The sequence below is a fragment of the Mustela nigripes genome, chromosome X (genome assembly GCF_022355385.1).
Source record: "Mustela nigripes isolate SB6536 chromosome X, MUSNIG.SB6536, whole genome shotgun sequence".
Lineage (NCBI taxonomy): Eukaryota > Metazoa > Chordata > Mammalia > Carnivora > Mustelidae > Mustela > Mustela nigripes.
Window position 1 is genome coordinate 67,015,563 of NC_081575.1, and position 16,689 is coordinate 67,032,251.

A 16,689-nucleotide genomic window follows, 5' to 3' on the forward strand; every position below is an offset into this window, starting at 1 on the left:
AAACACTGAAACTATATCAAAATAAAAGGCTTCTTCACAGTGAAGGAAACAATCAACAAAACTAAAAGGCAACCTACAGAATGGGAAAAGACACTCGCAAATGACATATCTGATAAAGAGTTAGTATACAAAATATATAAAAACCAACACAACTCAACACCTAAAGAACAAATAATCCAATTAAAAATGGGCAGAGGGCTTGAATATACATTTTACCAAAGAAGACATCCAGATGGCCACAGACATATGAAAAGATGCTCAAATCACTAATCAGAGAAATACAAACCAAAACTACAATGAGATACCACCTCACACCAGTCGAATGGCTAACATCAACAGGGAACAACAGGTGTTGGCGAGCATGTGGAGAAAGGGGAACCCTCTTGCACTGTTGGTGGAAACGCAAACTGGTACAGCCAGTTTGGTAAACAGTATGGATTTTCATCAAAATGTTAAACATAGGAATGCCTGGGTGGCTCACAGGGTTAAAGCCTCTGCCTTCGGCTCAGGTCATGATCCCAGGGTCCTGGGATTGAGACCTGCATCAGGCTCTCTGCTCAGCAAGGAGCCTGCTTCCTCCTCTCTCTGCCTGCCTCTCTGCCTACTTGTGATCTGTCAAATAAATAAGTAAAATATTTTTTTAAATGTTAAACATAGAACTACCCTGTAACCCAGCAATCACACTACAAGTTATTTACCCCCAAAATTAAAAAAAAATACTAATTGAAAGGGACACATGTACCCTAGTGTCTATAGAAGCATTATCTATAATAACCAAAGTATGGAAACAGTCCAAGTGTCCATCGACTGATGAATGGGTCAAGAATATGTGGTATATGTATATATGCAATGGAATATTAGTTGGTCATAACAATGAATGAAATATTGCCCTTTGCAATGACATGGACAGAGATAGAGTACTACGCTACATGAAATAAGTCAGTCAGAGAAAGACAAATACCATATGTTTTTACTTAGGTGGGATTTAAGAAACAAATGAGCAATGCAAAAAAGAGAAAGAAACAGACTCTTAAGTACAGAATGGAAACTGATGGTTATCAGAGGGGAGGTAGAGTGATAGGTTAACTAGATGATAGGAATTGAGGAGTGTTCTTGTCATGATGAGCACACCAGGTTATTTATGGAATTGAGTTATTATATTGCACACCTGAAACTAATATAACTATGTTAGCTAACTGGAATTAAAATAAAACTTTTTTAAAAATGCAAATAAAGAATGAAACAATGTAAGACTTAAACCCAAACATTCAGTAATTATGTCAAATATAAATGGACTAAATGTTTCAGTTAAAAGAGATTTGTCAAACTGGATTATAAGGTAAAACCCAACTTTATGCTACATAAAAGAGTCTTACCAGAAGTATAAGGATACAGATTGAAAATAAAAGGATATTGGGGCATCTGGGTGGCTAGTGGGTTAAGCCTCTGCCTTCGGCTCAGGTCATGATCCCAGAGTCCTGGGATCAAGCCCTGCATTGGGCTCTCTACTTGTTGGGGAGCCTGCTCCCCACCCCATCCGCCTGCCACTCTGCCTACTTGTGGTCTCTGTCTGTCAAATAAATAAATAAAATCTGTATAAAAAAAAGAAAAGGATATAAAACAATATTCCATGCAAATAGTAAACAAACTGAAGCTGATGTAACTATGCTAATGTCAAAGTATACAAAAGGCAAGAAATATTAGTAGAAACAATGAAAAACATTTTATGGTAGTAAAGGGTCAATTAAACAGGAGCTATCTTTTTTTTTAAGATTTTATTTATTTATTTGACAGACAGAGATCACAAGTAGGCAGAGAGGCAGGCAGAGAGAGAGGAAGGGAAGCAGGCTCTCTGCTGAACAGAGAGCCCGATGCAGGGCTCGATCCCCGGACCCTGGGATCATGACCTGGGCTAAAGGCAGAGGATTAACCCACTGAGCCACCCAGGTGCCCCTAACAGGAGCTATATTAATCTTTAATTTTTATTTATATAATAGCATAACCTCAAAATATACATAGTCCCCCAAAAGAGAAAAACTACTTACGAATAACGCATGGATTAAAGGAGAAATGAGAAGATGGGGATTTAGAGATCATTTTCAACTAAATGTATGCATGGGTGTTTTAACATTTATAAATCAATCAATATATCCCAACACAAAGAGAGAATAATGGAGAAAAAATGTGAGCATTTCAATAGATGCAAAAAATTGGTAAATTTTAATAGCCATTCATATAAAAATATTATAGGAGTCAAAGGAAACTTCCTTAAATGTTATTAATAAGGGATATATTCTGAAAACCTAACTTCACACTTAGTGGTAAAATATTAAAAGTTTTCTCACATTAACCCCATTTCAGACATCAATAAGATGTCTGAAATGCCCACCACCACCATTTCCTTTTGGTATTGTACTGGTATGTATAGCCAGTGGAGCAAGGCATGAATGTTCATAGAAGCTTTATTTATGATAACAGAATATGAGGGGGGGGCTCAAATGTCCATCAACAAGTGAATGGACAAATACTGATACATTCATACTCTGGAATATTATACAGCAATGAAAACAAATGAATCAGTTGTATATACACCAATATGAATGAATCTCATAGATAAGATGTTGAGTGAAAGAAACCAGATACAAAAAGTACAAATTTTATGCTTTTATTAATATAAAGCTAATAAATGTACCTACTTATTTATGGTGATTGATGTTTGAATGTGGTTAACTTGGAAGCTGGGGGATGTCAATAACTGGAAAGGGGCACAAGGGAGGCTTCCCATAGTGCTGATAATGTTGTTCCATATCCTTTTTTTTAATGGTTTATAAACATATATTTTTATCCCCAGGGGTACAGGTCTGTGAATCACCAGGTTTACACACTTCACAGCACTCACCAAAACACATACCCTCCCCAATGTCCATAATACCACCACCTTCTCCCAAACCCCCTCCCCCCAGCAACCCTCAGTTTGTTTTGTGAGATTAAGAGTCACTTATGGTTTGTGTCCCTCCCAATTCCATCTTGTTTCATTTATTCTTCTTCTACCCACTTAAGCCCCCATGTTGCATCACCACTTCCTCATATCAAGGAGATCATATGATAGTTGTCTTTCTCTGCTTGACTTATTTCGCTAAGCATGATACGCTCTAGTTCCATCCATGTTGTCGCAGATGGCAAGATTTCATTTCTTTTGATGGCTGCATAGTATTCCATTGTGTATATATACCACATCTTCTTGATCCATTCATCTGCTGATGGGCATCTAGGTTCTTTCCATAGTTTGGCTATTGTGGACATTGCTGCTATAAATATTCGGGTGCACGTGCCCCTTTGGATCACCACGTTTGTATCCTTAGGGTAAATACCCAGTAGTGCAATTTCTGGGTCATAGGGCAGTTCTATTTTCAACATTTTGAGGAACCTCCATGCTGTTTTCCAGAGTGGCTGCACCAGCTTGCATTCCCACCAACAGTGTCAGGATATAAAATCAATGCACAGAAATCAGTTGCATTTCTCTACACCAACAACAAGACAGAAGAAAGAGAATTTAAGGAGTCAATCCTTTTTTTTTTAAGATTTTATTTATTTGACAGACGGATCACAAGTAGGCAGAGAGGCAGGCAGAGGGAGAGGAACGGAAGCAGGCTCCCCGCTGAGCAGAGAGCCCCACACAGGGCTCGATCCCAGGACCCTGAGATCATGACCTGAGCCGAAAGCAGAGGCTACTGAGCCACCCAGGTGCCCCCATATCATTTTTTTAATGTTCAATTAGCCAACATGTAGTACAACATCAGTTTTTGATGTAGTGTTCAATGATTCACAGTTGCATATAACACCCAGTGCTCATCACCACATGTGCCCTCTTTAATACCGACCACCCAGTTACCCCATCCCTCCACCCCCTCCCTTCTGTAAACTTCAGTTTGGTTCCTGGAGTCCAGAGTCTCTCATGGTTTGTCTCCTTCTTTAATTCCATATCTTGATTTGTGTTGTGTGTTTACTATATAAAAATTCATTAATTTTTAAATTTAAGATTTATATACTTAACTTCATGCATATTATAAGATAAGAAATTACCCCAAAAAATACTCTAGTGTCCAGTGATGAATGAAAAGATCAACATAACATGGTATGCACATACAATGAAAAATTTTTCAGCCTTGACAAAGAATTAAATTCTGACACATAGTACAGAATGGATGAACCTTGAAGATATTATCCTAAATGGAATAAACCAGTCACAAAAAGACAAATATTTATGATTCCACATATATGAGTTACCAAGAGAAGGCAAATTTTTTTTAATTCTTTTTTTTTAAGATTTTATTTATTTATTTGACAGAGAGAGATCACAGTAGGAGAGAGGAAGGGAAGAGATCACAGAGAGAGGAAGGGAAGCAGGCCCCCTGCTGAGCAGAGAGCCTGATGTGGGACTCGATCCCAGGACCCTGAGATCATGATCTGAGCCAAAGGCAGCAGCTTAACCCACTGAGCCACCCAGGCGCCCCAAGAGAAGGCAAATTTATAGATACAGAAAGAATGGTGATTGCCAGGGACTGGCAAGAAGAGAACATGGAGAGTTATTGTTTAATGGGTACATTTTCAGTTTGGGAAGATGAAGAAGTTCTAAAGTTGGGTGGTGGTGATAGCTGTACAACATTGTGAATGTACTTAATGCCACTTATTAAAAATGATTAAAATGGGACACCTGGATGGCTGAGTTGGTTAAAGCATCTGCCTTGGGCTCAGGTCATGATCTCAGGGTCCTGGGACTGAGCCCTGTGTTAGACTTTCTGCTCAGTGGGGAGTCTGCTTCTCCCTTTGCCCCTCCCCCTGCTGATGCTCACTTGCGCGGCGCTCTCTCTCTCTCTCTCTCAAATAAATAGAAGATTTATTTTAAAAAAATAAAAATGGTTAAAATGGTAATATTATGTATATTTTACTACAATAAAAAAAGGAACAAAATAGAAGGAGCAGTGGATAAACCTGATTGTGATATCAATCTAAGGTAAAATGTGTGCTTTCCAGAGTGGATCCTAGAATATGACCAAAGCATTGACAGGTCTATGGCTCTGTTCCTAAAAGTGAAGCAGCACTAAAAATGTGCATCTTTGATAAGTTTCATACTTAGGATAAAGCAGGGGCAATAATAAAATCCCCAAGAAAAATGTGTTCCAATTTTTAAAAAGTGATAAAGTTGTCAGTACTAACATGAAATTATATTCAATATATTTTGGGGAAAAGGAGTTTGAGAACAAGCTCTTTGTGTATAGTACTCTCCTATGTTATACAGCATATCCTGTGTTATAAAAGGGGAAAAAGTGTGAATAAATAAAGTATTTCTTCATTATAAGAGGTATTGATGTAATAATTGCCTTTTGAAAGACAAGAAATTCAACTACATGTAACATAAACATTAATTATCAGATAGATTCTCATTTCAGATTCTAATGCTAAACTATAAAAAAGAAGACATACTCAGGGAAATAAGGTATGTGTGTGTGTGTGTACATACATACACACATACATGATATTTAGACACACGAACACATTCTGTTTAAACTTTCATTAAAATTATGTGTTTTATAGCTGTCTGATAGTTCATGTATTCCCTTTCTTAAGTTTTCAGAAATGTTCCTCTGCCAAGTGAATTTTACTCTGTGTATAAGTTTCATTCCACAAAACTTCCTATGAGACATAATCATATTAAATACTTTTACTTATTTGGATAAGATGTGTTGTTCATTGAATTAAAATATGTTAGTACTATGCAATTAAAGGAGATCAAGATAAAATCATTTCCATTTTTCAGTTTAGTATGCCATCTTTAAGTTGATGAGGTTTTGTTTAGCTTTATTGAAGCATAGTTTACATCAATGTTTGATAGTATGGCTTTTGCAAGTTTTCGTGGGACTTAAGGAAATTCAGCATATAAATATCAGTAATAGAATTCTATCTTTCATAGAACTATTAATTTTCATGTGCATTCTTTTCTCTCATATATAAGACTGTGTGACTTCTTTATAAGAGCATAAAGTCAAGAACAGAGATAATTGCATACTCTTTCTCTTAGAAAGTGGTTTGTATGGCCTTGTATGTGACATGGACACTAACTTTAAGACACAGAACTTAGTTTGTTCAATCAGAAAGTCTAAACCTAATACAAAAAAACCCCTATTTGTTGATTGGATTTGTGCCCTAGAAAGATCTTGAGCATTTCTCAATTCAATCTCAGGATGCAACAGTAGAATGAAACTCAGTGGACGACCATACAGGCATATGGGAGTTCTTGGAACTTCAAAACTCTATGATATTCGGAAAACTATCTTCACCTTTACTCCACAGGTGGGTGGAATGAGCTTTAGTATGAATTGAGATGAATGGAAGTGAAACAGAAACATTACAGAAATAAAACATTTATTAGAGTTAGAACAAGTATTAAGGTTCATGGGGCCTTGCCCATATTAAGTTGCTTAATAAATATTTGTTGAGTTGGACTGAATTGGAGTTGTAGCACCAAATAATGCCAGATGATTATGGCTACCAAGAGTAGTCCTGGCTGTTGCAGAAACAGTGACTAGGGATTTTATAAATGTTGGAGTACTTTAAAAAGTACTCCTTTTAAATGTTAAAAATTCAGACTGTATCATTTATTCTTCTACCCTGATTCACAGACCTGTACCCCTGGGGATAAAAATATATGTTTATAAAAAATACAAAATTAAAAAAAAAAATTCAGACTGTATTTGCCCTTTATTAACAAAATATAATATTTTTTATTTAGCTACTGAATTATGTGTTCTCTTTGTTTAGGGCAGGGGCCCTTTTTACATGCCTGGAAATCATTCAAACAAAAATGTCAGTACTGTTTTAGCCATGGTTATACACATTATTGGCCTGATATTTATTAGCCACATTACATCAATAAGCCAAATTATATGTGTGCATAAGAAACTATTTTCTGGACCGAAAGCTGAAACTCCCCATTTGTCATCATAAATCTGAAATTGTGCTGCTGAGGTAGAGACAGAAGAGTAATGGACTACAGATCATGTTTCTGGCCTTGCTATTTGCTAGCCATGTGACTTTGTTAATCTATTTAGTGTCACTTGGCCTTATTTTCATCTATTAAAAGAGAAGCCCTGACTCATTTGTTATATAATGAACTAAAATTTTGTACTCGAAAACACTTTGTAAACTACTACACTGTAAAAATGCCAAAAACTATTATATGTACCAATGGACTATCAGATTCTTTGGAAAGGACGAGGCACTAAAAGTTGAGGATATTGTTGCCTCTGTGACATGTTCTATAGCCCTGTGAATATGTGAGTACTTTAAAATATTACTGGACAGTTGTAAGAGCAAATTATTCTGAGCTGTCATTTTTCCTCTTTTTCTCAGTTTATAGACCAGCAACAGTTCTACCTGGCTCTGGACAACAAGATGATAGTAGAAATGCTTAGAACAGATCTCTCCTACCTCTGTAGCCGCTGGAGGATGACAGGCCAACCCACCATCACCTTTCCTGTCTCACATACCATGCTTGGTAAGGTTGTATGAGGCAAGAAACAAACGTATTTTTGGAATAAATCATGTGGTTAGCCCTTCAAATGCTTAGAGTCACTGGAGAGCTACTCATTATCATTTGTTCTTTCAATAGTTATATATTAGTCCCTATTTTGTGCCAGGCACTTATTTAAGCACTTGGGATACAAAGGGTGAATAAGGCAGATGAGGTTTCTGCTCTCATGGGGCTTATGTTTTAAAATAAATATGTAACATGAACCAGTGCACAAGAATATACCAGATGGTTTGAGGGCTATAATTCAAAAAATGTAACAGAATAACTTGGGGGCTACCTGGGGACTAATCGGTTTTTAGGTCAATTTTGCCAAAACGTTATTAATGCAGTTCAGCTTAAAGATAGTAATAATACATTCTCCATTTGTCTTATTCCAGTGGAGCATCAAGATTTTATAGATGAGTTCCCAGGCTTATCCTTCCAAGGCTTGCCTAACTGAAGCAGTAAAATTTAACAGGGAGAAGTGAACAGGCCTTCAGTTTATCTTTCCCTTATTGGCTGGGCTTCCTGACATTGCCTATTTGAAACTAGGTGAAAGGATTTATTATTTTCTCAGTTCCTGGAGAACTAGAGCCAATACTGAAGCTCTGCTTCCTTTCTGTGTCTTTGCAATCACTTCCAAAAGCCTGTTTGTACTGCCAGAGTACATAGAATTCCTTTTCATTAGAGAAGAATCCCTTCTCATAAATCATTCAATGTCCAGTCAGACTGCTAGGGATATTGGTCACATCTCTAAAGTGCTTCAAAAACAGAGAAGTGTAGAAAGTAGGGTAGTCTTTCTTCTTTTTGATTTTCTTCTTTTTGATTTTCTTCTTTATTTAAGCCAATTAACAAGTCTCTCATTAATAAACACTATATTCCCAGAATTGTCTTGAGAAAGTATAGAGTCTAATTGGAGAGGCAAAGCTGATACAGAGAAATAATAGAAAACAATTGAAGACAGCTTATAAAGAAGTGCCAAACCATTATATTAGTATTTTAAAATGAAGGTGATCACATTGTTAAAGAGAATTTCTTGATTGAGGTGGGACTTATCAAGGCTTCTGGGGATGGGTAGAATTCATACGGAGGACGAAGAAGGAAAGGCACTTTAGGTAAGGGGAAAATACCATGAATGATACCTAAAGACAGGGATGAGCTTGACTTGTGAGTGAACAGTGGAGAGGCCAGCCTGCACAGAGTGGCTTTGCATGTTGGAGTATAATTATCAACAAAATTGGATGAGATGAGGTCAGATTGTGAAGGCATTGAAAGTAAGCTGAGGTATCTAATGAGATTTTCTCAGAAGTCTGAAATTATCAAAAAGTTTTTGAGCAAGGAGTGACATGATGAAAGTGGTATTTACAGAATATTGATTTGATGACAGTATACATTGTAGTGAGGAGAATTTGATATCAGAGAATAATCTAGGTTTGAGATGATGAGAAGATACATTGGATTGGTGGTAATAACAATAGAGTGGGAAAGAAAAAAATATGGGAGTCATTTTAGACAACACCTGCAAGTCAAACATTGGCTAACTAGATATGGGATATGAATCAAGGTGATGTGAAGATTTAGAGACTAGGTCAATAATGCTGCCATTGATAGAAGCAGAGAAATTCTATAGGAAGATGCCAATTGTAAAGGGACAAATGGAATTTATGATGACAAAGACATTTCAAAATTGAAATATCTAACAGATAGGGTGAGATACACAACCATAGCTTGGGAAGAAAAATAAAAATAAAGATATAGATTTAAATCACAAAGTTTTGATACTTGGTACTTGGTCACACAACAGAAACAGCAGTTATAATAGCAGTAGTAACTACAATATTTCTTGATCATTTTCTTTGTGCTAGGCACTGAGCTAAGTGCTTTCAATGCATCATTTTGAAATCTCTACAACAATTATATTCAGGTAGGTAGTATTAATAGCCCCATCTTATAGAGTCACAAAGCTTATAACAGTCAGGCCTCTAACCAGGTCTGTCGGTCCCCAAAGCCTACATTACCAACAGCTCTGTGTTTTTGTCAGTGACAATTTTGTGCTGGTGAAATGAGAATGAATATGCTAGTGATCACATTAAAATGAATTAGTTAGGGGCACCTGGGTGGCTCAGTGGATTAAGCCTCTGCCTTCAGCTCAGGTCATGATCTCAGGACCCTGGGATTGAGCCCCAAATCATCATCGCATCATCAGGCTTTCTGCTCAGCAGTGAGCCTGCTTCCCCCTTTCTCTGCCTGCCTCTCTGCCTGCTTGTGATCTCTCTCTCTCTCAAATAAATAAATAAAATCTTTTTTTAAAAATATGAACTAGTTAAATTATCATGATAAAGATTTCCAAAATACATATAAGACCAAAATCTACCTAAATGCTACTTACAAAAGATATCCCTAAGATTATACGGGAAAAACAGAAAATAAAGGACTGTGTAAAGATAAATCATGTAAATGCTAACAAAAAGCATTGGTGACAACACTATTAAAAATAGTAAATATAATTCAGGACACAAGTCAGTAAAAGGGACAGGAAGGATATTTTATATTGATAAGAGTTACAGAGACAAAAAGCAGAATCAGATCTATAAATACTGATTAAAAACTGATGGTTGCCAGTAGGGAGGGGGTTGGGGGATTGGACAAAATGGGTGAAAGGGAGAAGGAGATATAGGTTCCCAGTTATGGAATGAATAAGTCATGGGAATCAAAGGTACAGCATAAGGGGTACAGACAATGATATTGCAATAGCAATGTAATGGGACAGATGGTAAGTACACTTGGGGTGAACATAGCATAATGTATAAACTTGTCAAATCACTGAGTTGTACACATGAGACTAATGTAACATTGTGCATCAACCATACTCAAAAAGGGAGTTACAGTATAGCAAGATGATATAATAGTTTTAAACTTTTATTTATACAATATCAATGAAGTGTATAAAGCAGATATTTAGGAAAACTTAAAGACAATATGATAAAACCATTGTTCAGTCATAGTGGGAAACCATAACATATTTATATCAGAATGTCACAGATCAATTGTAAAAAAAATAGTAAAAGATATAGAGGGTTAACAAGCCTGATTTTTGTATTTATGGGTATATATAAAACCATATCCAAAAAGAATACACAAAGGATGTTTATTTTTTAAAAAGTAGAAATCATATAGATGATATTGCCAGACAGGCATAAAACTAACACAAGAGTAATTTTGAAAAATCTGACCATGAAGAAATTAATTTTTTTTACAAATGATTTTTAAAGAGGACATCAAATATGAAATTAGTGTTTTAAAATAAAAAATAATACTTATCAAAACTTAAGAGATTTGACTGGAGTCATCTTTGGAAACTTTCATATCTGTAAACATTTTGGGGCAAAAAAAGGAGTTCCAGTTTTCAGACAAAATGTAGTAGACTCACTTCGCCCTATCTCTCCTGCTAAGTACAGTTAAAAACCCTGGACATTATCTATAAAACAAATGTAAGAAAACTCTGAAAGAAGGGAGACTGGCTAGGGACTTTGCACCTGAGAAATGACAAAACAGTGAGTATTTCTGTCTCATATATTCTGGACTGGATGCTGGAGAAATTTTTATCCCAGAAATCCAAATGGTGCAGGTTTTAAAAGGCCCAAGAAAAACCTTTCTCTTCTAGCCAAAGTAACAGGAGAGGGGCAAACTAGCCAGACGAAAACTTTCAGACAGTAACTGTCCTCCTCTAGTCAAAACCATAGAAAAATACTGCAGCCCCACCCCACTCCTATAACTAAAGACTGAGTCCCCAAAAGAGACCCTAGACTTCTACCTTCACAGAGCTGTGAAGAAGCACCCCTCTTCTTCCTTAGGGGTAGTGTCTGAGAAGTGCTAGTGGGCAGCTTAGACTTTCATCCTTGCCCAACAATAGAGGAACCTCCTTCCACACCCACTATCAGTAACAAGGCAGTGCTCCCTTCCCTGCTGCACAGTATCAGAAGAGACCTGCTGAGTCAGAAGATTCAGTATGATCCAAAGTCTCATAAGATGATACCCCATATTTCCAGAATACAGTAGAAATCACTTTTATACCAATATCCAAGAAAATCTTAACTTCAATGAGAAAAATTGATCAGCAAACACCAAAACCAAAATAATGGTTGTTGGAACTGTGACAAAGATTTTAAGGAGTCATCATAGAAATAGCTTAACAAGAAATTATGACTGCACTCCTCTTGAAACTTGAAAGTGGGTAGTCTCAACAAAGAAATAGAAATCCTCAGCAAAGAAATTGAAGATAGGAAGAATCAAAAGAAAGGTTTAGAACTGAAAATGACAATAACTAAAATGAAAAACTCACTAAATAAGCTCAGTAGCCAAAAAGAGATGATAGAGTAAACTTGAAGATGTAATTATAGAGCACCAGGAGGAATTAAGATGTATGGAAGAAATTTACAATCAAGAAATGTAAATAAAGAAATGCAATTAAAGCAAGAGAAAGACTGACATAGAAGGGAAAAGAGATGAAGATTGGTCGATAGGAGATGGAAGAACAAATGAGACATTAAGGAGAAGCAAGTTATAGCCAGATGGCCTACAAGGATCTAAGAAAAGGAGACATGGGAATGGGTGGTGGAGAAACAAAGAACATAGGAGAGCCCTGTGATTCGGGGGCCCAGAAATTTCTGCCTCTAGATGGTGGTGGTTGGCATAGGTTATGAAGCTAATCCTGGAGTTCCACCAGCCACCATGAATAGCGCCGTGATGGGAAGCAGCATATGTACTTAGCATTTGGGGCAGAGAGGTGTGAGACCTGTGGGTGGACAGGGTCCTCAAGGAATGAGGCCTAGAAATACAGAAGGATGTGGCAGAGGGAGAGAAGAGTATGAAGGCCCAAACAAAAAGCCCTGATTTTAGATGTGTATCTAGGATTTCATTACAATTTGTTCTTGTCATTTCTTTTTTTTAGTAATAAAGCTGCCTTTTTATGGATATTAGCAGTTTATTGACCTAATATTGGTAAATGGTCTGGTTGGACGTACAATTATGTAATGCAGTGTTTCAAATGGGAGTTTTTCCTTATTTCTTTTTTTAAATTTTTTATTTAAATTCAGTTAATTAACATATCTTACTAGTTTCAGAGGTAGAGGTCAGTGATTCATTAGTCTTTTTTAATACCTACTGCTCATTACATCACATGCCCTCCTTAATGTCCATCACCCAGTTATCCCTCCCGCCGCCCTCCTCCCCTCCAGCAGCCCTCAGTTTGTTTCCTATAGTTAAGAGTCTCTTATGGTTTATCTCCTCTCTAATTTCATCTTGTTTTATTTTTTCCTCTCTTCCCCTATGATTGTTTTGTTTCTTAAATTCCACATATGAGTGAGATTGTATGATAATTGTCTTTCTCTGCTTGACTTATTTTGCTCAGCATAATACCCTCAAGTTCCATGCACATCAGTGTAAATGGTAAGTATTCATCCTTTCTAACAGCTTGAGTAATATTCCATTGTGTGTGTATGTATGTGATATATATATATATATATATATATATATATATATCAATCACATCTTTATCCATTCATCTGTCAGTGGACCTCTGGGCTCTTTCCATAGTCTGGCTATTGTGGACATTGCTTCTATAAACATTGTGGGGCAGGTGCCCCTTCAGATCACTACATTTGTATTTTGTGGGTAAATACCTAGGAGTACAATTCATGGATTGTCGGGTAGCTCTATTTTCAACTTTTTGAGGAACCATACTGTTTTCCAGAGTGGCTGCACCAGCTTACATTCCCACCGGTATAAGAGGGTTCCCCTTTTCCCACATCCTGGCCAACATCTGTTGTTTCCTGACTTGTTAATTTTAGCCATTCTGACGGGTGTGAGGTGGTGTTTAGCCATTCTGACAGGTGTGTGGTGTTGAGCATTTTTAATGTGTCTCTTCGCCATTTAGATGTCTTCTTTGGAGAAGTGTCTGTTCATGTCTTCTGCCCATTTCTTGATTGGATTATTTGTCCTTTGGGTGTTGGGCTTAACAAGTTCTTTATAGAATTTGGATACTAGCCCTTTATCTGTAAAGTCATTTGCAAACATCTTCTTTCGTTCTGTCAGTTGTCTTCAGGTTTTGTTAACTGTTTCCTTTGCTATGCAAAAGACTTTTGTCTTGAAGTCCCAATAGTTTATTTTTATCTTTGTTTCCCTTGCCTTTGGATATGTGTCTAGTGAGAAGTTGCTGCAGCCAAGACCACAGAGGTTGCTATCTGGGTTCTCCTCTAGGATTTTGATGGATTCCTGTCTCACATTGAGGTTTTTTATCCATTTTGAGTTTATTTTTGTGTATGGTGTAAGGAAATGGTCCAGTTTCATTCTTCTGCATGTGGCTGTCCAATTTTCCCAACACCATTTGTTGAAGAGACTGTCTCTTTCCATTGGATATTCTCCCCTGCTTTATCAAAGATTAGTTGACGGTAGAGTTGAGGGTCCATTTCTGGGCTCTTTATTCTGTTCCATTTATCTATGTGTCTGTTTTTATGCCAGTACCATACTGTCTTGATGATTATAGCTTTAAAATAGAGCTTGAAGTCCGGAATTGTGATGCCACAAGCTTTGGGTTTCTTTTTCAACATTCCTTTGGCTATTCAGGGACTTTTCTGGTTCCATACAAATTTTAGGATTGTTTGTTCCAGCCCTGTGAAAAAAGTTGACGGTATTTTGATAGGGATTGCACTGAATATATAGATTGCTCTTGGTAGCATAGACATTTTCACAATATTTGTTCTTCAAATCCATAAGCATGGAATGTTTTTCCATTTCATTGGGTCTTCCTCAATTTCTTTCATGAGTGTTCTGTAGTTTTCTGAGTACAGATCCTTTGCCTCTTTGTTTAGGTTTATTCCTAGGTATCTTGTGGTTTTTGGTGCAAATGTAAATGGGATCAACTCCTTAATTTCTCTTTCTTCTGTCTCATTCATTGCTAGTGTATAGAAATGCAACATCTTTCTGTGCATTGATTTTAGATCCTGCCACGTTGCTGAATTCCTGTATGAGTTCTAACAATTTTTTGGTGGAGTCTTTGGGTTTTCCACATAGAGTATCATGTCATCTGCAGAGAGTAAGTTTGACTTCTTTGCCCATTCAGATGCCCTTTATTTCTTGTTGTTGATTGTACCACAGCTTTCTTTTGATGTCCATCGGCATGATAAATGGTTCTCTAGCCCCTCACTTTCAATCTGGAGATGTCTTTGGGTCTAAAACTAGTCTCTTGTAGGTGGATTTTGCCTTTTTATCCAATCTGATATTCTGTCTTTTGATTGGGGCATTTAGCCCATTTACATTCAGAGTAGCTATTGAAAGATATGAATTTAATGCCATTGTATTACCTGTAAAGTCACTGTTTCTATATATTGTCTCTGTTCCTTTCTGGTCTGTGTTACTTTTGGGCTCTCTTTGCATAAAGGATCCCTTTTAATATTTCTTGCAGGGCTGGTTTAGTGATCACAAATTCTTATAGTTTTTTGTTTGTCCTGGAAGCTTTTTATCTCTCCTATTTTAAATGACATCCTAGCTGGATAAAGTATTCTTGGCTGCATATTTTTCTCATTTAACACCCTGAATATATCATGCAAGTCCTTTCTGGCCTGCCAGGTCTCTATGCATATGTCTGCTGCCAATCTAATGTTTCTACCATTGTGGCTTACATACCTCTTGTCCCAAGCTGCTTTCAGGATTTTCTCTTTGTCTCTTGAGATTTGCAAGTTTCACAGTTATATGTCAGGGTGTTCACCTATTTCTATTGATTTTGAGGGGGGTTCTCTGCGCCTCCTGGACTTGAATGCCTGTTCCCTTCCCCAGATTAGGGAAATTCTCTGCTATAATGTGCTCCAGTGTACCTTCTGCCTCTCTCTCTCTCTCTCTTGCCTCTTCTTCTGGGATCCCAATTATTCTAATATTGTTTCACTTTATGGTATCACTTATCTCTCAGATTCTCCCCTTATGATCCAGTAGTTGTTTCTCTCTCTTCTTCTCAGATTACTTATTGTCCATCATTTTTTCTATATTACTAATTCTCTCTTCTGTCTCATCCTAGCAGTTAGAGACTCCATTTTTTATTGCATCCCATTAATAGCCTTTTTTTTAATTTCAATTTGATTAGATTTTAATTCCTCCTTTTTCTCCAGAAAAGAATTCTCTAGTGTCTTCTATACTTTTTTCAAGCCCAGCTAGTATCTTTATAATTACTCTGAACTCTAGTTCCAACATCTTATTTATGTCCATACTGATTAGGCCCCTGGCAGTCAGTACTGCCTTTTGTTCTCTTTTCCAAGGTGAGTTTTTCTGTCTTGTCATTCCTGCAGAGAAGTGGTCATTTTTCTATTTGTAGAGTTGCAGCTATTCTTTTCTTAGATCTCTGGTTGAATTCAGGGTGTTCAGAATGATTTGATAGCTGTCTAGCTGAATTCCTGGGACCAGACAAGACTAAGATCACTGACTCCTCTGCATCTTGGACATTGCCCTATTTCCTTTTTTTAAAAAACTGTATAATGTCCTTCAAGCTATGCTAATATACCTTGTGCCGCTAAATTTCCAAAGTGTACCAATTTTTTCAAATAAATAGAAAAATAATTATAAAAATCATAAAATTATAAGAGAATATCAAATTTAATTTTGTAAATCCAGATTAAATTAACAAATTTTCTATAAAAGTAAATCATATAAGAATAAGCTTAATAAGAGACATGGACAGAATCATGAGAAAAATTATGAAACTAATGAAGAGCATTAAAGGAGATTTTAATTGCTAGAGAGACATACCATGTTGCTAGATGGAAACAGTTAATATTGAGAGGATGTCAATTCTTATTAATCTATCAATTCAGTGCAATTCCAAATCAAAATAAGAACTCAAATTTTTATGAACAAACTGAATCTAAATTTCATATGAAAGAGAAAATGTACAAGAATAATCAGACTTTTTAAAAATTAAAAATGATGGGGCACCTGGGTGGCTCAGTGGGTTAAGCCGCTGCCTTCGGCTCAGGTCATGATCTCAGAGTCCTGGGATCAAGTCCCGCATCAGGCTCTCTGCTCAGCGGGGAGCCTGCTTCCTCCTCTCCCTCTGCCTGCCTCTCTGCCTGCTT

At 36.8% G+C, this 16,689-nt stretch overlaps 1 protein-coding gene across 5 annotated transcripts in view; it reads left to right on the forward strand.

Moving 5' to 3' along the window:
- Positions 1–16,689, forward strand: part of PHKA1 (phosphorylase kinase regulatory subunit alpha 1) — a 146,432-nt gene that overhangs the window by 89,366 nt on the left and 40,377 nt on the right. For all 5 annotated transcript variants that reach the window (XM_059385631.1, XM_059385632.1, XM_059385633.1 and 2 more), the window contains exons 15-16: positions 6,242–6,351; positions 7,411–7,555. In XM_059385631.1, the coding sequence (XP_059241614.1) occupies positions 6,242–6,351; positions 7,411–7,555 (255 nt within the window). The remainder of the gene's footprint in view (positions 1–6,241; positions 6,352–7,410; positions 7,556–16,689) is intronic.